Here is a 27281-nt window from a genome sequence, read left to right as displayed (position 1 = left end):
CTGTCTTCCTGGTATGTAGAACAGATCAGCAGGTCTTGTTCTACCAATCAGAGGCTCTGAAAATAGCATACCACCTACTTCGCTCCGTCAGAAAGAGGGAGGAAGCGCTGAGCTCTTTACTGCACAATGGCCGTTCTGCGTCTGCATTCATAACTTAGTGCTTAAAATTAAACAACGTAAATGTAAATCATTTTCTTTGACTTCTAAGTCCCTTAATTATCATTAAGCACAGGTTTCTCACCACGTTGACTACTTTTTGATACCATCATTAGACAAAGCAGGAATTTGTTGTACTTTCTAATGACGTTACACGTGGATAGATTACAGATTTTAATTGTCTTTTATTTTGTTATACATTTTAGAAAAGTTTCATCTATACATGCACCACAAAACTATTCTCGATTGTATTTCTTAATGCTGTGTTACATTTAGTTCATTGTTTCGAATACATCTAATTAAAAAAGTTAGGTGTTAGCATAAACTATTAGTAATCAATAATATTAAATTTAGCACTGTAATAAATTGTTGCACTTTTCCCCGCATCTTGTAATACCATATTTTTATTGTTCAAATATGCATTAAATCTGACTATCAGAAAATAAGTTAAAGAAAATTAAAGAAAAATAGGGTAAGATATCATTCAAAATATTTTGCTAACAATGTAAACTGTTTATAAAAATAAAATGTATTAACTAAGGAATAGGATGGCAAAGTTGTTAGTATGTTTTTTTTTCATAAATACAACAGAACCAGATGTCTCAGTGGCTTTCAAAATTAAATTATGCATGCATACCTCTGAACTAGAATTATAACTAAACGGCCCATGCATTTCTAATGGTGGCCAAGTGGTTAGCGTTGCTATCTTGCAGCACTGGGGTCCTAGGTTTGATTCCTGCCATCCTGTGTGTGTGGAGTTTGCATGTTCTTTTTGGGTTCCGTGTTTTTTCTCCATATGTGTGATATGATTTCCTCTCGCACTCCAAAATATGGCTAGGTTAATGGGTAGGTGGTTATGGGTATGGGTAGGTTAATTGGCTTATGGGAAAACTGGCCCTGATGCGTGTGTGTTTGTGTCTGTCTGTCCTGTGATGGACTGGCGCTATGTCCAGGGTGTATTCTGCCTTGTGTCCGTTGCTTACTGGGATAGGCTCCAAATCCTCTGTACTGGATAAAGAGATTAGAAAATGGATGGAAGTAAAGGCACTGTGTGGATGGAACTACAGTATACACAGTGTTAGAAACCCTCTATGAGATGGCAGGATATCACTGAGGATAAATGATTTTATAGTGCTGGTTTAAGGAAACAGCCTTTTCACCTCTCTTGCACATCAGTATCCATACCTAGTTAGTTATTTAAACAAATTGCCTCTAAATATAAACATCTTAAGATGCTGGCTCTGTGGATCAGCATCAGCTATGTTTGCCCAACCCTTCATTTCATGTGCATCCAACACACAATTCAATGCTAGCAACTACACAAAATGTAAAATACAATCCTCATTTCAGGATCTACAGTATGTAAACATACAGTCTGTTAACTTTATCATCTTCCTCTGCAGTCTATAACATATCCTGTCATCTTGTCAAAAGTATGCCTAACCCCATTAGGAAGTGTTCTTGTTATCAGTGTATTCCTCAACTTTCCCAAAATTATCTTTTTCCTACCTACATCACTAGTCTTACATCCTGCAATAACTCAGCCAACACTTAAATCCCTAAAAACTGCTTGTGTTAATTTGTTTAAATCACAAATATCATATGTAAATACCAGCCATGTAGTACTTTGCATTTGGAATAATAGTTTCTTTTAAAGGAAACTAGACAAATCAAGAAAGGCATTTTTTCTAGAATTAATAAATGCACATCCAGTTCACTGGGGTAATAAAATCCACACTGAACAATCTCCAATATGTTCAGAATTGGACAGCCAGAATCCTGATCGGGATGCATTACGCCTGTCTTCGAGTCCTTGCACTGGCTTCCTATCAGGTTTCGAGTTTCGAGTCAACTTAAAAATCCTCAATCCGTCTGACTCTGGTCTTCTAGCTGTCCTCGAGAACATCTACACTCTGTGGATAACAGGACCTTCTCTAGCTGCACCCTAAAGCTCTGAATTTGTATCCCCAGTGATACAGAGTCGCCTCCCCTGAGTGCATTTAAATTTAACCTCAAAACCTCTCTTTTCAGAAGACATAGTGTCTGTATCTGCTTCATGTTCTAATTTTGGTAGCACTTCTAACTGCTTGTCTTTCTTATACAGTATGTATTTACTTTGTAATCTGTGGTCCTTATAACTGTTTTTACATCTACTGTATTGCTTGAGATGCCACTTTCAAAGGTACTATACAAAATAAAGCTTTTTATTATTTTTATAGAGAAACATGATCAGATTTTCCCTGGTTCAGAAAAACGTATACTAGTTTGTCACTCTTCTCACACTGTTTTCACTGTTAACATCTTGCAGCAACTCTGCAACAAAATATACACTTAGCTCAACCTGACAGTTCATCCTGCTACCAACATGAAATAAAAAAAATCTTAAGATTTCTATATTTATGTCTTTATTTAGTGGTTTCATTAGTGACAAAGGCTAAACTTTCTTGGAAAAATGTCTTTTACATGTTGCGGAAAAACTGACTTGCTTTAACAAAATATATTTACAAATCCTTTCACGTGCTCCATTTCTACAACTTTTTGCTCATGTGTATTTTTAATTTTTTACACCTCTAGCACTTTAACATCCTTCATTTTCATTTGCCTTAATTTAAAAAATATCGTTTGCCCAGCCTAAGAGGGGGGTTTGCTCCCATTGACAGCTGACACTCCTCCATACACTTAAGTGAAAAATTAATAACGCCAATGTAAAAGTCATTTTTACAATTTGTTAATAATAAAAATGTTAAGTTCTCTAAAGCTTTCTCAGTCAAGTATGATAATTCACACAGGGAGCTGTGTAAGCATGCGCAGGCAGCAAAAGATCAGCTAAACAAGGAAGAAAACGCTTTCAGAGAAAACAGTGTTTCAGGTGTGAAGAATACAGATCACCAATTCAATTTCAGCCTAAACCTGTCCCCACACACCCTGCCCCCACTGCGTTTAGAATATACACAAGGCACTGAAAGCGTCACAGTACTGTAGATGATCAGGTGTTTCGCAGACATAAGCATAGTACGTAATTCAGGCTTTTTGAATTTACACCTGGAGTGCACCAGGTATTAGATCTTGTTTATATTAAAGTTATATCAATGGACAGTGGTGGACTGTGCGCTATTTTGTCAGTAACCTGCTAATCTGCTAATCTAATCTAAAATAAAAATAAAAGGAACAAGTTATAGGTTTATTCCAAGATGAAAAGAGAAGAGAGAAAATGCAACATTTCGGCTGTGAAGCCTTCTTCAGGTGTGAGGGTCTTCGGCTCAAAATGAAACGCTTGGAGTTTGTAATATAGGGCGCTCTGAACGAGTTAAACTTTGATGCAGAAAAAATATATTTCCCACAAGCTATACTCATTCTATCCGATGCAGTGCAGTTAAAAAAATATCTCTGATACAGTTCCTAAATTAATATTGTTTATGACAATCAAACACTTTATGCTCCTCTTCTTTTTATGCTCAGCTACTAAAATTTCCCTTTAGTTTCCCTACCGGCCATGTAGTACACGGCATTGTGGAATAATAGTTTATTTTAAAGGGAACATAGAGAAACTAGGAACTAGAGAAATCTTTGTTTACGCTCTGTTTACCTTTTTTCTTTCTCACCCACTGCCATTCGTGCAGAAGGGTTAAAAAGAAAGTCAGACAGGCAGGGGGAAGAGGGAGGGGTGAAACTGTTACCTGTCATGGATAAAGCGATTAGAAAATAGGTGGATTTACACCTGTGAAAAGAGTTCCAATTTTAATGCGATACGGAAGACATTATTCATAATAAATGATCTTGTAAACTGAAAATGTATGAAGAAGACACATTGCGTATCGCCTCTTTCTACACTTGGAAGAACATTCTAATGTTAATGCGACACTGAAGATATTATTAATAACCTTTGAAATCTGAAGGGAGATCTAAAGGGATCCACACAGTACAGGTTCCTGCTACTGTAGCTATCAGAGTGAAAGACGGTGACATCACCGTGCAGGCGAGCAGACACACCCTCTAATGTCCGGCGTATGCGTTAAATATATTTAGATCTTTGAATTGATATCGTTATTGATTTCTTTAGCCTCACAACATTGTCCAATAATACTCTTCTTGTGTTTAATTTTTAGTTAAGCAGGATTTGAGCTACAGACCATAAAAAAACAGGATTCACTTTTTTAACATATTTAATATTCAAATATTAAGCTTGATATGGACAGAAGGAGCACATAAAAACATTTCTGAAATAACCACACGTAAGTCTTTGATGCTTAAAATGTTTAGGGAGAAAGTGGAATACTAGTGTGTATTTTTTCTTTAAAATACCAATACCAGCCACCTACCCTGAGTGCATTTAAATCTAACCTCAAAACCTTTCATTTCAGAAGACGTATTGTCTGTATCTGCTTCATTTTCTAATTTTGGTAGCACTTCTAACTGCTTGTCTTTCTTATATGTATTTACTTTGTATTTTTTTTATAAAATACCAACACCAGCCATATACAGTTTGTAATGTAGCGATTTCTATGTCTTTATTTAGTGGTTACATTAGTGACAAAAGCTAAACTTTTAGCTTCAGTAACACGGAAGCCGTATGGCATACATGTTTGTAATGACAAAATAGTATCGATAATATTTATTGTCAGTTATGATATCAGTAGCAGTTTGAAATTATTCGTTGTTATTAATAAATGACTTGGCTTCGAACATGTTGTGATATTTAGAAATATAAAAAACGTCAATATAGTGTCCATAATATTTGCTATTTTAGTTTTTCAAAGAAATGTTTATTTGTTAAAAGAAAACTCATGGTGATAGGTGGGTTTGAACACTCCACCCCAGGCATAAAAGTCAGTCACTTAAGCCATCATGCCACAAATGCGATCACATGAAAAAAAAAGCCCTGGAACAGCCGTACACATATCGATAGAAAGTCTTATACTACAGTTTGCGCTACAGTACATGAATATAATTATATCTTCATTAATTTCTGTAGATACGCAATTCCATATTATATTCCCTATTAATCCCTATTCTAAAAGTATGCTTTTGTTTACTCCGATAACGAGCGTATTTGCAGAAAAGGTTAAAACACTATCAGTTTTCACAAAGTATATAAACTTAATATGGTCAGAAGGAGCGCGTAAAAACGTTTCCGAAATAACCACATGTAAGACTCTGATGCTTAAAATGTTTAGGGAGAAAGTGGAATACCCGCCATATACAGTTTACATAATATGTTTATGTTCCTAAATTAATATTGTTTATGATCATAAGATGCATTATGCTCCTCTTCTTTTTGTGCTCAACTACTAAAATTTCCCTTTAGTTGAAAAATTCCATAGAAATATTTAATACTAAGCAGATTAAAACATACACAGTACAGAGATTAAATGATTAAATGATTAAATTTTTTCAATACCGACCAATGCACCACACATGCCCCTGTCAGTCATTTTGGCCAGCCAATCACATACCGTAGTACGCTGCGTGCGTGCGGTACGGGTTTGTACCATGCATATTGAATGGCTTCATCTGTTAGTTTACTGTATATACTTCGGAAAAAGTAATAATGTTTTAACCTTTTCTGCGAATACTTAAGCTTGTTATCACAGTAAAAAAACGCATACTCTTTAGAATTTGATTACTAAGGAATATAATATGGAATCGTGTATAAAAAAATTAATAGCGATATAGTTGTATTCATATACTGTAGCTCAAATCCTGCCAAACAAAAAATTTGACACAAGATGAGTATTTCTGGACAATGTGAGGCTCTGGCGAAACTGCTCTGTAAACTGAAGAGTTATAGAGAAGATTTTCTCTCCCAGCCTCAGCGGCAAACAGCAGATAATTGTTTTCTTCCTTGAATAGCTGATCTGCCTGCTGCTATTAAAAAGTTGGGCGTGATTTTTTAGCAGCAGGCAGATTAGGCAAAAAACAAGCTGATAACAGGCTGTTTCGTGTTCTTCCTAAGATTGTTGATGCAGTGGGAGACATTCAGGAATGTGATTTCACAGATGCTTTTGTTCTGTCTTGCACTGTCAGATTGTGAATAAATAAAAGCATTTTTAAAATAAATATAAGGAAATCAGCAATCAAATGTCCTTTTTTCCGAAAACACTTGTATTTTCATACTGTAGTTTGAGTCTTTGTGTAAGCTGTAAGTTCTATTTACTTCTTAATTAAACTTTTGAAACACTTTCCGCGCATTCCGTACAGAAATAAAATCATGTTTTCTACAGGTGTTGAGCAAATTAGCAGATTGCTGACAAAATAGCGCACCGTCCCCCACTGCGCAGTATAACTTTAAACGGACAGGAAAAAGAGCATTTTCACGGGGGCAAGGTCACATAGCTGATTCACAGCTGGATACTAATTTTTCTGGTAAAAATTCTGATATTTGTGAACACATTTACTAAAATTAACCATCTCAGTATTTCTGCATAAATAAAATATTTATGATGAAGGTGGAAGGTTGTGTACGTTTGTAAAACTGAGTAATCTTGCTTTTATAAAATATACCAACTTTTTCACGTTTAATGCTTAACATGCTGTAATACAGTTTACAATGATTAAAAGTCTAAACAGTATACAACTTAAATTCTTATCTCTATTAATATAACTATCAAGTGGTATTAAATAAATACAAATTTATTTCAAATTTATTAAAAAAATAAAAATGATTCCAATCTAATTTTCCCACGTGTGATCCCATTAGGAAATACATTACGCTCCTGCTGTGTTTAACGATGGTATGAAAAATAAATTTAAATGGTGAGAAAGCTATGCTTAAATTTATTTAAGGGACTAAAAAAAGACAAAGATAATGATTTACAATGCATTGTCAGATTGTGAATCAATAAAGGCATTGAATAAAACACGCATTTGCGATTTTAATCAAAATGGGGGTAATGGGAGTAAATAAAGCACATGCCTAACCCATTAGGCCACAGAAGTAAACACAGAAGTAGAATCACATGGGAAGGAGTGAAACTGATACAGACATTTCCAAAGAAAGTGTACTACTGTGATAATTTGAGCTATAGTATATGAATATAATTATATCTTTATTAATTTCTTTAGATAAGCAATTCCATATTATTTTCCCTATTAATCAAATTCTAAAAAGTATGCGTGTTTTTACTGTGATAAGGAGCATATTCACAGAAAATGTTCAAACACTATAATTTTTGACAATGTATATAAACTTAATATAGTCAGAACAGGCACATAAAAACGTTTCCAAAATATCCACATGTAAGACTTTCATACTTAAAATGTTTTTGAATACTGGTGTGTATTTTTTATTTAAACTACCAATACCAGACATATATAGTTTACATAATATGTTTTTGTTCCTAAATTAATATTGTTTATGTGCATGTGAAAGGCATGGTGAATCAGAGATTTTCAAAACTTAATTTGTATGATTGGAAATCAATACGTGATCAGAAGTGCTTTGGTGTTACTTTTTGTTAATTAAAAATAAAGTATTTTAGTTTACAAAGACGGTTACAAAGAAAGTGGACCACGGTAATACATTGAGTTTACAGCTTATCCAAGGTCATTCATTATTAATACTATTAGATAATATCTTCCGTAAAGACTTTGATGCATTAAATATTTCTGCATAATTAAAATATTTATGATGCAGGTGGAAGGTTGTGTACTTTTGTCCAACTGAGCAATCTTGCTTTTATAATATATACCAACTTTTTCATGTTTAATGATTAACACGCTGCAATACACAGTTTTAAATTATTAAAAATATAAAGAGTATACAACTTAAATTCTTAATTGGAAAAAGACTGTCCTTCAGCAGTGATCGGGATTTGAAACAGTGTGTTTTCTGGTGACAGCTCAAATGCTGTATATAAGACGTTAAGCTTTATTAGCTCCACCTGGCAGTTTTACAAGGTGATTCCTTGTTCTACCGCAGTGTACTCCGTGTATTTTAAATGGCTGCATCCCTATATACAGTATGTGTAAAAAAGATGGGCAAACTGGGAAAGATTGCATGTCGAGATGTCTAATATGTCATGTTAGTATGTAATGAGATGTTAACAAAGAAACCACACACAATAACTTGTATAAAATCACGTAGCAGTTTTTTATCTTTCTATATGCCCTCCTTCTTTCTTGATTTGTACTTCCTAGGTGTTAATTTTTTCATGCATGTGAAAAAGCAAATGTTGTGTCTCAGCATTAGCACATAAAAAAAACAAAAATCACCAGTGTTCACTTACCACAGTTCTGTTAATTTACAGTTGGGATCCCTCAGAGCTGCAGACAGCAGTTTCACTCCTGAATCTCCCAGGTTATTGCTACTCAGATACAGCACTGTCAGAGTGGAGTGTTGAGACTGAAGAACAGAGGCCAGATCTTCACAACATCTCTCTGTTAGTCCACACGTACTCATCCTGCAGACAAAAAGACAGGCGCACAGCTGAACATCTGCACAGCTCGTCCAAATCATTGTTTCCATCATTTAGATCCTACATTAGTAGTAACCTCCGAGAAGCAGTGCAGACAGAATCTGACATTATTCTGACATGAAGCAAAACTTAAAAAATGGAAATTAATTTCTCCCTTGCTCTTGGGAAGGATTGGGACAACAAGAATGAATGTACTTCCAGGATTTCTGTCTTCCTCCTTGTTTCTGTCTTATGCCCCTCAATGACCATTTCTAAAACTTCTGTCTATTTTATGTGGTTTTAAGTCAGGGTACCATGCTATTTCTCTCAACCCTCAAAACAACTATTCATTCCTTTAGTTTTTTTTTCAATACACACTATTTTCTAAGTGATTAATGTATTTAAATTGCAGAATTTAATTATTTTCATAATGCTTTGAGTTATACTAGGTGTAAAACAATGTTTTAAGTGAGATGAATACCTCTTCACCATTTTGCTGGGGAGCAGTTACTCAGGTTGTTGAAGCTTTAAGCTGAGCTGCACAGAAGTTAGACTGTAGATCTGGGAGAGTTTGAGTGCTGTAGGTTTTACCTGAGGTTTTCTTCCCTCCCAAATAAATCCAGACTGAAGTTTGCCCTGAAATTTGACTTTATCTGTCATTACAGGGATATGTTTATACTGTCAGCTAATTGAAAAAGTGGTAGTGCAGCATTTGAACACCATCAACATCACTTTTAATAAACAATTATCCAATTCAGGGTCACAGTTACCCAGAGCCTGTCCCAGGAAGCATTGAACACAAGGCAGGATTGAACCCTGGACAGGATGCCAGTCTATCAAAGAGCACACACTCATACCAGTGCCAGCTTTCCCACAAGTCTATTAACCTGCCAGCATGTTTGTGGACTGTAGGAGAAAACTGGAACACCACACAAACATGGGGAGAACATACAAACTCCATACAGATAGCACCCAAGGTCTGGAATTGAACCTAGGGCCCCAGTGTGATGTCTCCTGCACTGAGCTGATGGAAGCAGTAACCTGGAGACTGATTCCAGGCGCGGGCTCTGCTGGAAGCAAGCACCAGGCAGAGTCGTTTAACATGCAAGGTTCAGAGCACAGGGATCAGTGCAAGACGTGGTCAAACAAGCAAGGTTAAAGCACAGAGAGAGAAGAGAAAACACTGGGGAAATTCAAAGCTGAGAAGAATTAAATGAGACTAAAATAAGAGGTTAACATATTGATAAAGTTTGCATACCTAACTCACTTCCACAGCTACATCCTTTCAGAAGTATATAGAATATTAGAAAATACAGTAGGAATACAAGAGTTAAGAGTAAGATACAAATGAGAAATTTGGGTTGGCCCAGTCTTCAAAAACTTGAAGAAATATACAACAATCCTTATTAGGAGTCCTTTTTCTTCTGGGACAAACACCAGATGAGCTGCCTTCAGAGGCAGAAAGATACTTATTTAGAACTGTCAAGACGGCAGCCATGAAATAAATCACTAGAACCTGGTTAAAGCTGAACAAACCTTGTGTTCAAATGAAGAAGGACTCTATGAATGAAATCTCATAGACAATGTTACCCACAGAATTATAAATCAACAACAACATAAACATATGTGTAAAAAGATGGGCAAAGTGTGAAAGATTGCATGTCGAGTCTCTCAGTAATGAGATATTAACAAAGAAGCCAGAGACAAGAACTTGTATAAAGTTGCGTAGCAGTTTTTTGTCTTTCTGTATTCCCCTTTTTCTTTCTTGGTTTGTACTTCCTAGGTATTACTTTTTGATGCAGGTGAAAAAGTGAATGTTGTGCGTTTCAGAATATCTACATCAAACAATAAAAAACAAAGAAATCACCAGTGTTCACTTACCACAGTGTTGTTAATTTACAGTTGGGATCCCTCAGAGCTGCAGACAGCAGTTTCACTCCTGAATCTCCCAGGTTATTGCTACTCAGATACAGCACTGTCAGACTGGAGTGTTGAGACTGAAGAACAGAGGCCAGATCTTCACAACATCTCTCTGTTAGTCCACATACGTTCATACTGCAGACAAAAAGACAGGAGCACAGCTGAACATCTGCACAGCTCATCCGCATCTTTCTTTCCAAGTCTTCACTCCAACACCCAGCTCAGCAGTAATATACAACATCATGTCATTATCCATCTCAGAGTGTCCATGGATGAGGATGATGAAGACAAAAACTGCTTCAAAATTTGGGTTCCAGGAGGAAGAAGAAAAATGAGAAGAAATTGTCAGGAAGGGAGACAGTGGGAAACAGGGAGACACACAGAGCTACAGTGACTGGAAATGGGAAACAGAAATAGAGAGACTTTGACTTTTAACCATAATACAAATTGCTTCACATTGATTATTATATTTTATTATGATGTCATCTTCTTATAGTTAGTTTAGTGTTGTTGTTTTTCTTCAAATGGTTTATTAATCCCAAATGTAAATGACCAATACTGGAGTAAGTGAACTGGAGATTTTGATGTTTGTAGATATTTTGAGAAAAACAACTTTCCCGTTTAAAGAAAATAAACCATTTGAAGAAAAAAAAACAGGGTTTTAACTATAACACCACAAAAAATAATTAATAATTATATTAAGCAATAATATAATTATAATTACAAAAAAGTAATAAAAAGAATAAAGAAATTGATCATGAAACTAAACAAATCTCATCCCTTGCAAAACTACATAACACTGCACACGTTTTACACATGAAAGACTCTCTACACAGGCTCCCACATGTAACATAGTCAAAACACACCAACACCTTCAGACAAGAGACTACAGTTTTACTGGAGGAATTCTAGAGACATCCTGCTCTTCACCAACCCCTCAAACAATCTCCTTCTCGACAGACCCTCCACCTGAGACTGTGTTAATCCTGCTCTTGTAGAAGAGGAGTTGGGTCTGGCCCAGCAGAAAGTGCACTGGGTACAATTCTCTTCTTATTGACATAACTCAACCTGAACACAACAGCAGCCGGTACACAACCACACATCCTGAGTGTTTTTTCTTTGAAAATAAATGTGGATGCCTTGCACTATGTTCATCCTCTCCAGACATTTTACCAATCCTAATCCAGTCCCTTCTGTTCCTCTTTTTTCCTGATAATCTCTCCCTTTTCCACCCTATCTATTGAATTTAAACTCACCCACATCTCCAAGCTCACTAGTTGATCCGTACACTCTGGATCTCTCCATAGTGCTGTTGTGATTCTAGCTCTCCAGCTTTTTACTCTAGAGACACGTAGCCTCGGACCCCCTCAAGTTCAACGAGCACAGAACATGTTTTTTTAACCTGGTTGAACTAAAATATAGCTTGTATTTCACCTGAACATGTTTACATTAACATTATATTCACATACTGTACTAAAACAAACATACATATTAAAACTACATAAATTCACAAAGGGCTGCAGAAGATACAGACAGACTCTGCTGGATCCAAAACAGACACAAACTACTTGACAACAATGGTAGCGCACAAGACTCCCCACTGTGGGTTGTCAGCCTTTTAGTGAGGTGAGAATTTGCAGGGTTTTGGCGAGTGCGGAGTCCAATAGTTTACTATCTGATATCTCCGAAGAAGACAAAATGCCAGTGTAAAATCAATACGTGGGTGAGGTATTCGTTTAAATATTTTAGGAGTGAGAGATAAAGCAAGGTTGAGAGAAGAAAAACATTTTTTCTCTAGTTAGAGGAAAAAATTGTGCGCCTCAGGGTATGAAGCTTTCGTCGAGGCTTTATGAGGCACCATTTAGTCAGTTAAATGACCATTTAATTCAGGTCTCTCAATTAGGGACATCAGAGGTTCAGAAGTGAAAATTATTTTCACGTAGCTGTCAGGGATGAAAGCTAGAGGGCTATAATTGCCGTACCTTGGGCCCTCTAGTGGTCTCTAGTGGTAGTCCAATAATTCTTCTCTGCAGTGTCACAGAAAGAAATCCGTACAGGCTTTCCCAGGCAGGCTGTATCCCCACACCAGTTTCCAGGGAGTGTTAGGCAGAGACAACAGATGAGATCAATGGACAGCTTGTTCAGAGCTTTCCCCTCAGCTGTGGCCAGAGACCATTCCTCTAAAGTACAAGACTATTGCAGAACCTAGCAGGCCAGGGAAAACAGGAGGCACACCAGCGACATCACATCAGATCCTACATTAGTAGTAACCTCCGAGGAGCAGTGCAGACAGAATCTGACATTATTCTGACATGAAGCAAAACTTAAAAAAATTGAAATTAATTTCTCCCTTGCTCTTGGGAAGGATTGGGACAACAAGAATGAATGTACTTCCAGGATTTCTCTCGTCCTCCTTGTTTCTGTCTTATGCCCCTCAATGACCACTTCTAAATCGTCTGTCTATTTGATGTGGTTTTAAGTCAGGGTGCCATGCTCTTTCTCTTAACCCTCAAAACAACTATTGCTTTCTTGAGTTTTTTTTCAATACACACTATTTTCTAAATGATTAATGTATTTAAATTGCAGAATTTAATTATTTTCATAATGCTTTGAGTTATACTAGGTGTAAAACATGTTTTAAGTGAGCTGAATACCTCTTCACCATTTTGCTGGGGAGCGGTCACTCAGGTAGTTGAAGCTTTAAGCTGAGCTGCACAGAAGTAAGACTGTAGATTTGGGAGAGTTTGAGTGCTGTAGGTTTTACCTGAGGTTTTCTTCCCTCCCAAATAAATCTAGACTGAAGTTTGCCCTGAAATTTGACTTTATCTGTCATTACAGGGATATGTTTATACTGTCAGCTAATTGACAAAGTCGTAGTGCAGCATTTGAACACCATCAACATCACTTTTAATAAACAATTATCCAGTTCAGGGTCACAGTTACCCAGAGCCTGTGCCAGTGTTATGACCCCAAGTGTCTTGGGGTAAAGGGGTGTAACATTTAGGATGGTTTTGGATGCAGGTGGGTTTCTGGTGAGGGACTTAGGATGCATGACAACAAATATTGGTGCAAAGGTGATTTATTTTGAAGTGAATAAAGTGACTGGCTCGTAATAGGACAGAATAACACACAGGGAAAGGGAACTAGATCGGTTCCAAAGAAAAGAAAATAACAAACAAAATGGAGCTGGCTAATAAAGTGAGGGAAACCTGACCTATCTACCAAAACAAAACCCAAAAGACTTGGTCTCCGTCGTCTTTCCACACCCTAGCTTACCTTCACTAACTACCCAAAGCCCATACTAGACAAAAGGCACTCACCCGTCCTAAACTAGTGTTACTGATACAGAGACCAACTACAGATGCAGCCATTCAAAGTAAGCGGTACAGACACGTACCGCAGGTAAGATGACACGCGATACCGCGGTGCGTGATTGGTTGACCGACAGGGGCACTCGTGGTCCGTTGGTCTGTCGTAGAAAGACTTACTGTAAACGTCTTTACTGTGCCCGTTGTAGATATTGAATTTTACCACTGAAGGGAAATCTTAGTAGCTGAGCATAAAAAGAATAGGAGCATACTGTAACGCGTGTGAAGGCCATAAACGATATTAATTTTGGAACGTAAACATACAGTATATAGCTGGTCTTGGTACTTTAAAGAAAAAAATACACACCAGTATTCCATTTCTCCCTGAACATTGTAAGCTTCGAAGTCTTTAACTAACGTGATACCGGAGTCAACAAGCATACTTTTAGAATTTGATTAAAAGGGAATATAATATGGAATCGCGTATCTAAAGAATTAAATAACGGTATGATTATATCCGTGTACTGCGGCAGAGCTATGTAGGGCTGTTTCGCCTGCCTGATCATGCGAGCTGTCTTGTAGCCTACTGGTCTAGGTGCGTGACTACCAACTGGCAGGTTGTGTGTTCGAATCCAGCTGGTGCTGGACTTTTCATTTTTATTTATTTATTTTTTAATCGCGTAACATAAACATATTACCGTATGCAAACTGTACTGTATACAGTATGTATATGTATATTTAATGTCTTAACTGTGCCCGTTTAATTGAATTAAAAAAAAATATTTAACACGAACATTAAGCTGTTTACATCTTCCGCCTGAGAACAGTCACCCGTTGCTACCCAACGCAGAATGGTGATTGGCTGACACCATCTGACACCCCTCTGATTGGAGAAATAAGACGTGCTGGTTTGCTATACCAGGAAGAGGATTTCTTTCTATTCAAAACGTGTATTTTAAAAGTTTAAGAAATAAAAACCTTACAGCGTACATAGATTTCTAAACTGATCAGGATCGTTATCTTTGTCTTATGCATAATAATGTTCACCGCTCTGTCCAGCAAATTAATAATAAACTTTATTTTATATAGCTTTTTAAACGAATAAGTAATTAGATTGCTCATAAACCTAATCACTTGCTTTTTCTTTTTATTTAGGCTCAGATTTCAACTATAGATCGTATTATTAATAACCATAATAACAACCAACCAACAAAAACAACCATATAAACATAATACCAACCAAAAACATAGATAACAACCACAATACAAAATCAAATAATCAAACCATTTTACACTCGCAAAGTCCTCCAATTATCATAATCCCGCCCCTTATGCAAAACCAAACCTTCCTCCCATCCCAGTTTATCCTGTTTATCATAAACAAAATCCACCTCAATTTTCAACATAAAGCATTACACAAAATCAATACCTCAACACTCCATACTCAACAACGATAATTCACAAACAGCCAGAACATGTAACTACACATTCCCAAACATACCTACTTTCCATAGTTCCGCCCCTTATGCAAAACCAACATCCCTCCCCTGTTCTCTCTCTCCCCTGGCGGTTGTAATTGTTTTTATTTTCAAATAAATTTTAGCAAAGTCATGTATTTTAAAAATCTTAAGATTTTTCTATTTATGTCTTTATTTAGTGGTTTCATTAGTGACAAAGGCTAAACTTTCTTGGAAAAATGTCTTTTATGTAAACCATGTTTGCTATTAATTCATTCAGGGCTAAAATATGTTCATTGTCTTCTAATGAAAGAAGGGTTCCTTTCGCCGTAGTCGGGAGCCTAGCCTTTAACTAGTAAGTACTGTATTTACTGGGTTTTTGAGGGAGGGGGTGTCTTTCGCTGGAAATCTCGCCTCCTACTTTGAAAATACCCGTGAAACCGGTTCAATTCGTCACAGCCAGCACTCCTGCAGAGAGTTGGGTTGTTCAGTACTTGCAGTGTATACAGTACACGCGTTATGCTCTTCGTTAATGTCTGTGAAGTTTTATTTAATCTCTGAGCCATACTGATTCTTCTGGAAGCACACCAGTATTCCACTTTCTCCCTAAACATTTTTAGGATCAGAGTCTTGCATGTGGTTATTTCAAAAACGTTTGTACGTGCTCCTTCTTACCATGTTACTGTTTACCGTTACTGACCATATTAAGTTTAAGTGCCTGTGGGCACTTTTCCTGTCCGTGGGGGGTGGACCGTCTTTCATTAGAAGGTTAGTCTGTTCTACTCTGAGAATGTAGAGGGGGTGGGAAGTGCCCGCGGTCATTTAATTAGTATTAAAATCTTAGTTATCTTTCTAGTTCACAGGTTTGCATGCATAACTTAATTTTGAAAGCCACTGAGACATCAGGTACTACTGTTGTATTTATGAAAAAGAAACAAAACAAAAAACATACTAACAACTGTGCCATCCTACTCCTTAGTTAATACATTTTATTATTCATAAACAGTTAACATTGTTAGCAAAATATTTTGAATTATATTTAACCCTATTTTTTCTTTAGTTTTGTATTTAACTTATTATATGATAGTCAGACTTAATGTATATTAATGTATATTTGAACAATGAAAATATATTTTTACAAGATTTTACATTAAGCACTTAAAATTAATATGGTTAATAATAGTAAACTGTAACATGCTGTAACAAGATCGGTTAAACTTCGAAGAAAATCCTTTCAGAGAAAATATTTCAGGTGTGAAGAACAAACCTGTTCCCACACACCCTGCCCCCACTACCATTAGAATATACACAAACATTTTAGCGTTTCATTCTGAGCAGAAGACCCTCACACCTGAAGAGTGCTGGCTGTGACGAATTAAACCGGTTTTACAGGTTTCAATCACAGATTGGGACTCAGTAAAGTAACATACAGCGCCACTGGATTTGATAATACTGTACCTAACCAAAATCCGCAATATGGAAACAGAACCTGTGTAATTGTTGATAGATGATGTACTCGTAACATTTTTTCAAGACATTTAAAAAATGACTTGTATGTACTTGATATCTCTAATCAATCCACGGGTTCCAGCACAAAACGAAACTAAAACGCATACCGTTTAGCGCTTCTTATTAGTTGCTCAAGGTAATTTGACCGTATGAAATGCATAATATAAACCTAGAAACATATACGTGAGCAATACTTAAGCACTGTAGTATCGGTGTTAAGACATACCTCTCAAATACTGTAAATCAAGTTAAAAATATCTCAAGACCGATTCTGGTCGTAATGAAACCATGTTTCGTGTATGTTTTCTTTTTCATCTTGAAATAACTCATTTCTAAATACCTTTTTCGCTGTTAACATCTTGTAGCAACTTTGCGACAAAATATACACTCTGACAGTTCATCCTGCTACCAACATTAAATAAAACAAATCTTAAGATTTCTATATTTATGTCTTTATTTAGTGGTTTCATTCGAAGCTTACAATGTTTAGGGAGAAATGGAATACTGGTGTGTATTTTTTTCTTTAAAGTACCGAGACCAGCCATATACTGTATGTTTATGTTAAGATTTCCCTTCAGTGGTAAAATTAGATATGAATATTCAATACTTAAACGGGCACAGTTAAGACATTAAATATACATATACATATTGTATACAGTACAGTTTGCATACGGTAATATGTTTATGTTACGCGATTAAAAAATAAATAAATAAAACTGGAAGGTCCAGCACCACCATTATGTTTATATGGTTGTTTTTGTTGGTTGGTTGTTATTATGGTTATTAATAATATGATCTATAGTTGAAATCTGAGCCTAAATAAAAAGAAAAAGCAAGTGATTAGGTTTATGAGCAATCTAATTACTTATTCGTTTAAAACGCTATATAAAATAAAGTTTATTATTAATTTGCTGGACAGAGCGGTGAACATTATTATGCATAAGACAAAGATAACGATCCTGATCAGTTTAGAAATCTATGTACGCTGTAAGGTTTTTACTTCTTAAACTTTTAAAATACACGTTTTGAATAGAAAGAAATCCTCTTCCTGGTATAGCAAACCAGCACGTCTTTTTTCTCCAATCAGAGGGGTGTCAGATGGTGTCAGCCAATCACCATTCTGCGTTGGGTAGCAACGGGTGACTGTTCTCAGGTGGAAGATGTAAACAGCTTAATGTTCGTGTTAAATAATTTTTTTTTAATTCAATTAAACGGGCACAGTTAAGACATTAAATATACATATACATACTGTATACAGTACAGTTTGCATACGGTAATATGTTTATGTTACGCGATTAAAAAATAAATAAATAAAAATGAAAAGTCCAGCACCAGCTGGATTCGAACACACAACCTGCCAGTTGGTAGTCACGCACCTAGACCAGTAGGCTACAAGACAGCTCGCATGATCAGGCAGGCGAAACAGCCCTACACAGTTCTGCCGCAGTACACGGATATAATCATACCGTTATTTAATTCTTGAGATACGCGATTCCATATTATATTCCCCTTTAATCAAATTCTAAAAGTATGCTTGTTGACGTATCCGGTATCACGTTAGTTAAAGACTTCGAAGCTTACAATGTTTAGGGAGAAATGGAATACCGGTGTGTATTTTTCCTTGTGATATTTTAAGCTCTAGTTGAATGATAGGTGTCGCATTTTAAATCATTCTCGTAGCTAGAAATTATGAAACGCCCTGTTAAAAGCAAGGAAGTTTTTATGCCCCGTTGAAGTAAAACAAAATGCCTGACAAAGTATGGCTTGGACAGATTCCAAGTGCTTGTACAAATGTGCTAAAGAAATTATACTTTGAGTATACAGCTTGTCCAAAGTCATCCATTATTAATACTATTAGTTATATCTTCAGTAAAGGCTTTGATGCATAAATATTTCTGATAAAGGTAGGTTGTGTACTTTTGTCCAACTGAGCAATCTTGCTTTCATAAAATATACCAACATTTGAATGACTGATGATTAACATGCTGTAATACACAGTTCAAAATTAAAGGCTCGAATGCTGTACATGAGAGGTTAAGCTCCCCCTGGTGGTTTTACAAGGCGACGCGGGATAGCTAGTCACGTGACACACTTGATACCGCGTGATACCCCGGTGGGCGTGTCGCGGTATGCCGTGAAATACCTCACCCATTTTGAATGGCTGCATCTGTATGTGTGCAGAATGTACCCAACAATCTAAACTAACCCTATACACAAGTCCACACAAATACACAAGTGAACTACAACTGCCAATATGGTAAAATGAGAGTAGACAGAAGGAATAGGGTACAAAAGAATCATCCATTGTACCCAAGATCTATCCGAAAACACACACACACAAAGAGAAACGAACGAAAACGGAGAAGCGAAGCCGAAGCAAAACAAAAGCGAAATGAAGCTGAGCCTAGCAGAACCAAAGTCGATCGAAAGGCCCCTACATTCAGAAAACCTCCAAATTATATACCGAATAAGCTGTGTTCTGATTGGCCAAGAGTTGATTGAAGATGATGTAATACAGAAACAATGGTGTAATCATGGACCAATGGGGGAAGGAGAACAATTAAAGCCAGGAAGTGTGGAACATTGCACATGGACCACACACTGCGAAGTAACACCCAGGAAGCACAGGACACAAGGCAGGATTGAACCCTGTACAGGATGCCAGTCTGTCAAAGGGCACACACTCACACCAGTGCCAGTTTTCCCAGAAGTCAATTAACCTACTAGCATGTTTGTGGACTGTGGGAGAAAACTGGAACACCTGACAAACATGTGGAGAAAATACAAACTCCACACAGATAGCACCCCAGGTCTGGAATTAAACCCAGGGCCCCAGTGTGATATCTCCCGCACTGACCTGATGGAAGCAGTAACCTGGAGACTGAATCCAGGCACAGGCTCTGCTGGAAGCAAGCAGGGGAGGCAAAAGTGAAACTAGAGACCCGGTCAAAAAGGCAGGGGTTGAGCTGAGAGGAACTGATTAAAGCACCAGGGACAGTCGGAAGGAGAGTCATTTAACATGCAGGGTTCAAAGCTCAGGGATCAGTCCAAGATGTGGTTAAACAGGCAAGGTCAAAGCACAAAGAGAGAAGAGAAAACACTGGGGAAATTCAAAGCTGGGAAAATGTAAATGAGACTAAAATAAGACATTAACATATTGATATATTTTGCATACCTAACTTGCTTCTACAGACAAATCTTTTCAGATGTATATAAAATACAAGAAAACACAAGAGGAATACAGGAGTTAAGAGTAAGATACAAATGAGATGTTGGGGTTGGGCCTCCCGCAGTAATTGAAGAATCTAAAACCATTAAATTCTATATAAATCCACCAACTCGCACTCATGGAGAGTATATGAGTAAAAAGTTCATTTTCAATATTGGAAGACACATCAATTACAAGCCAAATATGATAAATTTGGATCACAAACTGTTGGAATGGCTGAAAATACCTGTCATATTGTAAACATTTTTGGTATAAAACAATATTTAAAAATCTTTATTAGGAGTCATTTTCCTCCTGTGACAAACACCAGATGAACTGTGTTCAGTGATAGAAAGATACGTGTTTAGCACTGTCAGAACTGCAGCCATGAAATAAATCACTAGAAACTGGTTAAAGCTGGACAGACCTTGTGTTCAAATGAAGAAGGACTCTATGAATGAAATGTCATGGAGAATATTACCCATAGAATTATAAATCAACAACAGCATATACAGATGCAGCCATTCAAAATGCACAGTACAACCCCATACCGCAAACGCAATTACCCACAGTTCACCGCAGTGTTCAGCGATACGTGATTGGCTGGCCAAAATGACCGACAGGGGCACTTGTTATTAGTTGTTATTTAATCATTTAATCTCTTTACTGTGCACGTTTAAATTTGCTTAGTATTGAATATTTATATGGAATTTTACAACTAAACAGAATTTTAGTAGCTGAGCATAAAAAGAAGAGGAGCATAACGCATCTAATGATCATAAACAATATTAATTTAGGAACATAAACATATTATGTAAACTGTATACAGATGCAGCCATTCAAAATGCACGAAGTACGCTGTGGTAAAACAGTGTGGTGCATCATAATGCGTCATACCGCAATTATTATAATAGTATCCGGGATCATCTTGTTAAACTGCCAGGTGGAGCTAATAAAGTTTAACCTCTCATGTACAGCATTTGAGCTGTCACCAGAAAATGCCCAGTTACAAATCCTGGTCACTGCTGAAAGACTGTCATTTTCCAATTAAAAATTTAAGTTGTATACTCTTTAGACTTTTTAATTTTAAACTGTGTATTACAGCATGTTAATCATTAAACATTAAAAAGTCAGTATATTTTATAAAAGCAAGATTGCTCAGTTGGAAAAGAGAATACAACCTTCCACCTTCATCATAAATATTTTAATTATGCATAAATATTTTATGCATCAAAGTCTTTACGGAAGACATTACTAATAGTATTAATAATGAATGACATTGGACAGGCTGTAAGCTCGAAGTATTACCCTGGTCCACATTCTTTGTAACCGTCTTTGTAAACGAAAAGATTATTTTTTCATTGACAAAAAGTATCACCAAAGCATTTAGTTGATCTGATCACGTATTCGTTTCCAATCATACAAAGTAAGTTTTGAATATCTCAGACTCACCATGCCTTTCAGATGCTCATAAACTATATTAATTTAGGAACATAAACATATTATGTAAACTGTATATGGCTGGTATTGGTATTTTAAAGAAAAATACACACCAGTATTCCACTTTCTCCCTAAACATTTTAAGCATGAAAGTCTTTAATGTAGTTATTTTGGAAATATTTTTACGTCCTCCTTCTGACCATATTAAGTTTATATACTTTGTGAAAAGTGATAGTGTTTCAATCTTTTTTGTGAATTCGTTCATTATCGGCGTAAACAAAAGCATAATTTTAGAATTTGATTAAGGGGGAATATATTATGGAATCACGTATCTAAAGAATTTAATATAATATAATTATATTCATGTACTGTCTGGCGGAATAAACTGAAGAGTTAGTTAATGCGACACAGAAGATAATATTAATAATGTAGTATTTTCAGGCTCACACTCTTAACAGCTGGGGAATTGAACCCAGGCCACCAGCATCACTCAACAGGGAAGCAGCCAGTTGAGCTACAGTGAAATTCACCTTCAACCCTGACGGACCAGGTCCCTCCTATTCATATGAAAGGCAGTGACGTCACCGCGCCGGCAAGCCCTCATCAAAGTTTAACTCATTTAGGGCACCATACATTACAAACTCCAAGCATTTCATTTTGAGCTCACACCTGAAGAAGGCTTCACAGCCAAAATGTTACGTTTTCTCCCTTCAGCATAGAATAAACCTATTGTTCTTTTGCAGACTACGCAGGCTAATGTGGCTACGCCACCTGAAGTAGTGTTGTACAGTGGTAATAGATGTGGGTGATGTTTTTCCCATTAAACAATTTGCTTATTGCACAAATCCTGCTAAACTAAAAATTAGACACAAGAAGAGTATAATTGGACAATGTTGTGAGGATCTTACGGAATTTCTCTGTAAACTGAAGAGTTATAGAGGAGACACATACTGTATCACCTCTTTATACACTTGTAAAAAAGAACATTTCACTCAGTGGGCAATGCATTGTTATCTCAATCACCTGCGAATTCGTTTTATAGCATGAGAAGACAGGAGAATGTGATTGTACTGTATCTGTACGGAATATGTGTTGCGTTTACAAAATTAAAGTGTTTAAAATGTATAATTAAAAACAAAGTTTATGCAAAGATTCTAAGATGATCATGAGGAAGTGTATTGCATGTCTAATGGTCTTACCCCATTACACCCGGTTTGATTAAAATTGCATGTTTAATTACTTTTATTGATTCACAGTCTGATAAAGATGGTGCGTAATTGCGCATCAATCAAAACCGTGTTTCCCCGATTGTCAGAAAAAATACTTAGCTCACTGATATGTTTTTGTAGAGGTTGTGGAAATTTTCAGAAGTTGTAGTCTTTAAAATGCATTTGGTTTGAAGGCTTTCTGTGTTTCCCTTGCGAAGATATGGACATAAGAATATTCGTGCGTGGTTAAAAAAATGGCATAAAAATAAGCTTGGAAAATGATTTTTTAAAATTAAAAAAAATAAAAAAATGAAATATAATGTGTTCCTGTTTAACTTATACATTGCACGACTTTTAAACCTATAAAAACAGGTTTTGATAGTTAATAACCACTTTTTATGTGCAAAAAATGGCTGATTTTTCTTCCTTGTGATCAGCTTAGAATCTCTGTGTATGCTGTAAGGTTTTTACTTCTTAATTAAATGTTTAAAATACACAAATTTCATAAAGACAACACACGTTTCGAATAGAAAAAATCATATTCTGTCATCTTCCTGGTATGTAGAACAGATCAGCAGGTCTTTTTCTCCCAATCAGAGGCTCTGAAAATAGTGTACCACCCACTTTGCTCCGTCAGAGAGAGGGAGGAAGCGCTGAGCTCTTTACTGCACAATGGCCGTTCTGCATCTGCATTCATAACTTAGTGCTTAAAATTAAACAACGTAAATGTAAATCATTTTCTTTGACTTCTAAGTCACTTAATTATCATTAAGCACAGGTTTCTCACCACTTAGACTACTTTTTTATACCATCATTAGACAAAGCAGGAACTTGTTGTACTTTCTAATGACATTACACGTGGAAAGATTACAGATTTTAATTGTCTTTTATTTTGTTATACATTTTAGAAAAGTTTCATCTATACATGCACCCCAAAACTATTCTCGATTGTATTTCTTAATGCTATGTTACATTTAGTTCATTGTTTTGAATACATCTAATTTAGAAAGTTAGGTGTTAGGATAAACTATTAGTAATCAATAATATTAAATTTAGCACTGTAATACATTGTTGCACTTTTCCCCGCATCTTGTAATACCATATTTTTATTGTTCAAATATGCATTTAATCTGACTATCAGAAAATAAGTTAAATACAAAATTAAAGAAAAATAGGGTAAAATATCATTCAAAATATTTTGCTAACAATGTAAACTGTTTATAAAAATAAAATGTATTAACTAAGGAATAGGATGGCAAAGTTGTTAGTATGTTTTTTTTTCATAAATTCAACAGAACCAGATGTCTCAGTGGCTTTCAAAATTAAATTATGCATGCATCCCTCTGAACTAGAATTATAACTAAGTGATCCACGCATTTCTAATGGTGGCCAAGTGGTTAGCATTGCTATCTTGCAGCACTGAGGTCCTAGGTTCAATTCCTGCCATCCTGTGTGTGTGGAGTTTGCATGTTCTTCTTGGGTTCCGTGTTTTTTCTCCTTATGTGTGATATGATTTCCTCTCGCACTCCAAAATATGGCTAGGTTAATGGGTAGGTGGGTATGGGTATGGGTAGGTTAATTGGCTTATGGGAAAACTGGCCCTGATACGTGTGTGTTTGTGTCTGTCTGTCCTGTGATGGACTGGCGCTATGTCCAGGGTGTATTCTGCCTTGTGTCTGTTGCTTATTGGGATAGGCTCCAAATCCTCTGTACTGGATAAAGAGAATAGAAAATGAATGGAAGTAAACACAGTGTTAGAAACCCACTATGAGATGGCAGCATATCACTGAGGATAAATGATTTTATAGTGCTGGTTTAAGGAAACAGCCTTTTCACCTCTCTTGCACATCAGTATCCATACCTAGTTAGTTATTTAAACAAATTGCCTCTAAATATAAACATCTTAAGATGCTGGCTCTGTGGATCAGCATCAGCTATGTTTGCCCAACCCTTCATTTCATGTGCATCCAACACACAATTCAATGCTAGCAACTACACAAAATGTAAAATACAATCCTCATTTCAGGATCTACAGAATGTAAACATACAGTCTGTTAACTTCATCATCTTCCTCTGCAGTCTATAACATCTCCTGTCATTTTGTCAAAAGTATGCTTAACCCCATTAGGAAGTGTTCTTGTTATCAGTGTATTCCTCAACTTTCCCAAAATTATCTTTTTCCTACCTACATCACTAGTCTTACATCCTGCAATAACTCAGCCAACACTTAAATCCCTAAAAACTGCTTGTGTTAATTTGTTTAAATCACAAATATCATATGTAAATACCAGCCATGTAGTACTTTGCATTTGGAATAATAGTTTCTTTTAAAGGAAACTAGACAAATCAAGAAAGGCATTTTTTCTAGAATTAATAAATGCACATCCAGTTCACTGGGGTAATAAAATCCACACTGAACAATCTCCAATATGTTCAGAATTGGACAGCCAGAATCCTGATCGGGATGCATTACGCCTGTCTTCGAGTCCTTGCACTGGCTTCCTATCAGGTTTCGAGTTTCGAGTCAACTTAAAAATCCTCAATCCGTCTGACTCTGGTCTTCTAGCTGTCCTCGAGAACATCTACACTCTGTGGATAACAGGACCTTCTCTAGCTGCACCCTAAAGCTCTGAATTTGTATCCCCAGTGATACAGAGTCGCCTCCCCTGAGTGCATTTAAATTTAACCTCAAAACCTCTCTTTTCAGAAGACATAGTGTCTGTATCTGCTTCATGTTCTAATTTTGGTAGCACTTCTAACTGCTTGTCTTTCTTATACAGTATGTATTTACTTTGTAATCTGTGGTCCTTATAACTGTTTTTACATCTACTGTATTGCTTGAGATGCCACTTTCAAAGGTACTATACAAAATAAAGCTTTTTATTATTTTTATAGAGAAACATGATCAGATTTTCCCTGGTTCAGAAAAACGTATACTAGTTTGTCACTCTTCTCACACTGTTTCACTGTATCTTGCAGCAACTCTGCAACAAAATATACACTTAGCTCAACCAGACAGTTCATCCTGCTACCAACATTGAACAAAAAAATCTTTAGATTTCTAAGTTTATGTCTTTATTTAGTGGTTTCATTATTGACGAAGGCTAAACTTTCTTGGAAAAATGTATTTTACGTGTTGCAAAAAACTGACTTGCTTTAACAAAATATATTTACAAATCCTTTTCACCTGCTCCATTTCTAAAACCTTTTTTCTCACGTGCATTTTTGTATTTTTTACACCTCTAACACTTTAACATCCTTCATTTTCATTTGCCTTAATTTAAAAAATATCGTTTGCCCAGCCTAAGAGGGGGGTTTGCTCTCATTGACAGCTGACACTCCTCCATACACTTAAGTGAAAAATTAATAATGGTAATGTAAAAGTCATTTTTACAATTTGTTAATAATAAAAATATTAAGTTCTCTAAAGCTTTCTCAGTCAAGTATGATAATTCACACAGGGAGCTGTGTAAGCATGCGCAGGCAGCAAAAGATCAGCTAAACAGGGAAGAAACGCTTTCAGAGAAAACAGTGTTTGAGGTGTGAAGAATACAGATCACCAATTCAATTTCAGCCTAAACCTGTCCCCACACACCCTGCCCCCACTGCGATTAGAATAACACAAGGCACTGAAAGCATCACAGTACTATAGATGATCAGGTGTTTCGCAGACATAAGCATAGTACATAATTCAGGTTTTTTTAACTTACACCTGGAGTGCACCAGATATTAGATCTTGTTTATATTAAAGTTATATCACTGGGCAGTGGTGGACTGTGCGCTATTTTGTCAGAAACCTTCTAATCTGCTTAACAACTGTAGATAACATGATTTTATTTCTGTACGGAATTTGTGTTAAGTTTACAAAATAAAAGTAAAATAAAAATAAAAGGAACAAGTAATAGGTTTATTCCATGCTGTAAAGAGAAGAGAGAAAACGCAATGTTTTGGCTGTGAAGCCTTCTTCAGGTGTGAGGGTCTTCAGCTCAAAATGAAATGCTTGGAGTTTGTAATATAGGGAGCTCTGAACGAGTTAAACTGATGCAAGACAAATAAATGTATTTCCCACAAGCTATACTCGTTCTCTCCAATGCAGTGCAGTTCAAAAAATATTTCTGATACAGTTCTTAAATTAATATCGTTTATGACCATCAAACACTTTATGCTCTTCTTCTTTTTATGCTCAGCTACTAAAATTTCCCTTTAGTTTCCCTGCCGGCCATGTAGTACACGGCATTGTGGAATAATAGTTTATTTTAAAGGGAACATAGAGAAACTAAGAACTAGAAACATTTTTGTTTACGCTCTGTTTCACTTTTTTTCTTTCTCACCCACTGCGATTCGTACAGAAGGGTTTAAAAGAAAGTCAGACAGGCAGGGGGGAGGGTGAGTTGTGAAATTGTTACCTGTCCTGGATAAAGCGGTTAGAAAATAGGTGGATTTACACCTGTGAAAAGCGTTCCAATTTTAATGCGATACGGAAGACATCATTCATAATAAATGATCTTGTACGGTCTGTAAACTGAAAATGTATGAAGAAGACACGTTGCGTATCGCCTCTTTCTACACTTGGAAGAACATTCTAATGTTAATGCGACACTGAAAATATTATTAATAACCTTTTAAATCTGAAGGGAGATCTAAAGGGATCCACACAGTACAGGTTCCTGCTACTGTAGCTA

At 36.2% G+C, this 27281-nt stretch overlaps 2 protein-coding genes across 30 annotated transcripts in view; one reads left to right on the top strand and one right to left on the bottom strand.

The window, feature by feature from the left end:
* LOC148646745 (NACHT, LRR and PYD domains-containing protein 3-like) overlaps positions 1-27281 on the top strand; it is a 2700574-nt gene that overhangs the window by 618712 nt on the left and 2054581 nt on the right. The gene's annotated exons all lie outside the window — the stretch shown is intronic.
* LOC148646773 (NACHT, LRR and PYD domains-containing protein 3-like) overlaps positions 1-27281 on the bottom strand; it is a 305400-nt gene that overhangs the window by 77428 nt on the left and 200691 nt on the right. For 15 of the 29 annotated variants that reach the window (XM_088608570.1, XM_088608567.1, XM_088608568.1 and 12 more), the window contains 2 exons: positions 10431-10604; positions 8382-8555 (listed from right to left, as the gene is read on the bottom strand). The exons of 8 other annotated variants lie outside the window; for them this stretch is intronic. In XM_088608570.1, coding sequence (XP_088464696.1) covers positions 8382-8555; positions 10431-10604 — 348 coding nt within the window. Of the gene's footprint in view, positions 1-8381; positions 8556-10426; positions 10605-12451; positions 12675-27281 lie in introns of those variants that run through there. 6 more of the 29 variants (XM_088608550.1, XM_088608555.1, XM_088608574.1 and 3 more) reach the window with 5 other exon arrangements.

Source organism: Lepisosteus platostomus, chromosome 16 (assembly GCF_059453375.1).
Source record: "Lepisosteus platostomus isolate fLepPlt1 chromosome 16, fLepPlt1.hap1, whole genome shotgun sequence".
Lineage (NCBI taxonomy): Eukaryota > Metazoa > Chordata > Actinopteri > Semionotiformes > Lepisosteidae > Lepisosteus > Lepisosteus platostomus.
Note: the sequence above shows the minus strand (reverse complement) of the source record. Positions and strands in the feature narration are given on the sequence as shown.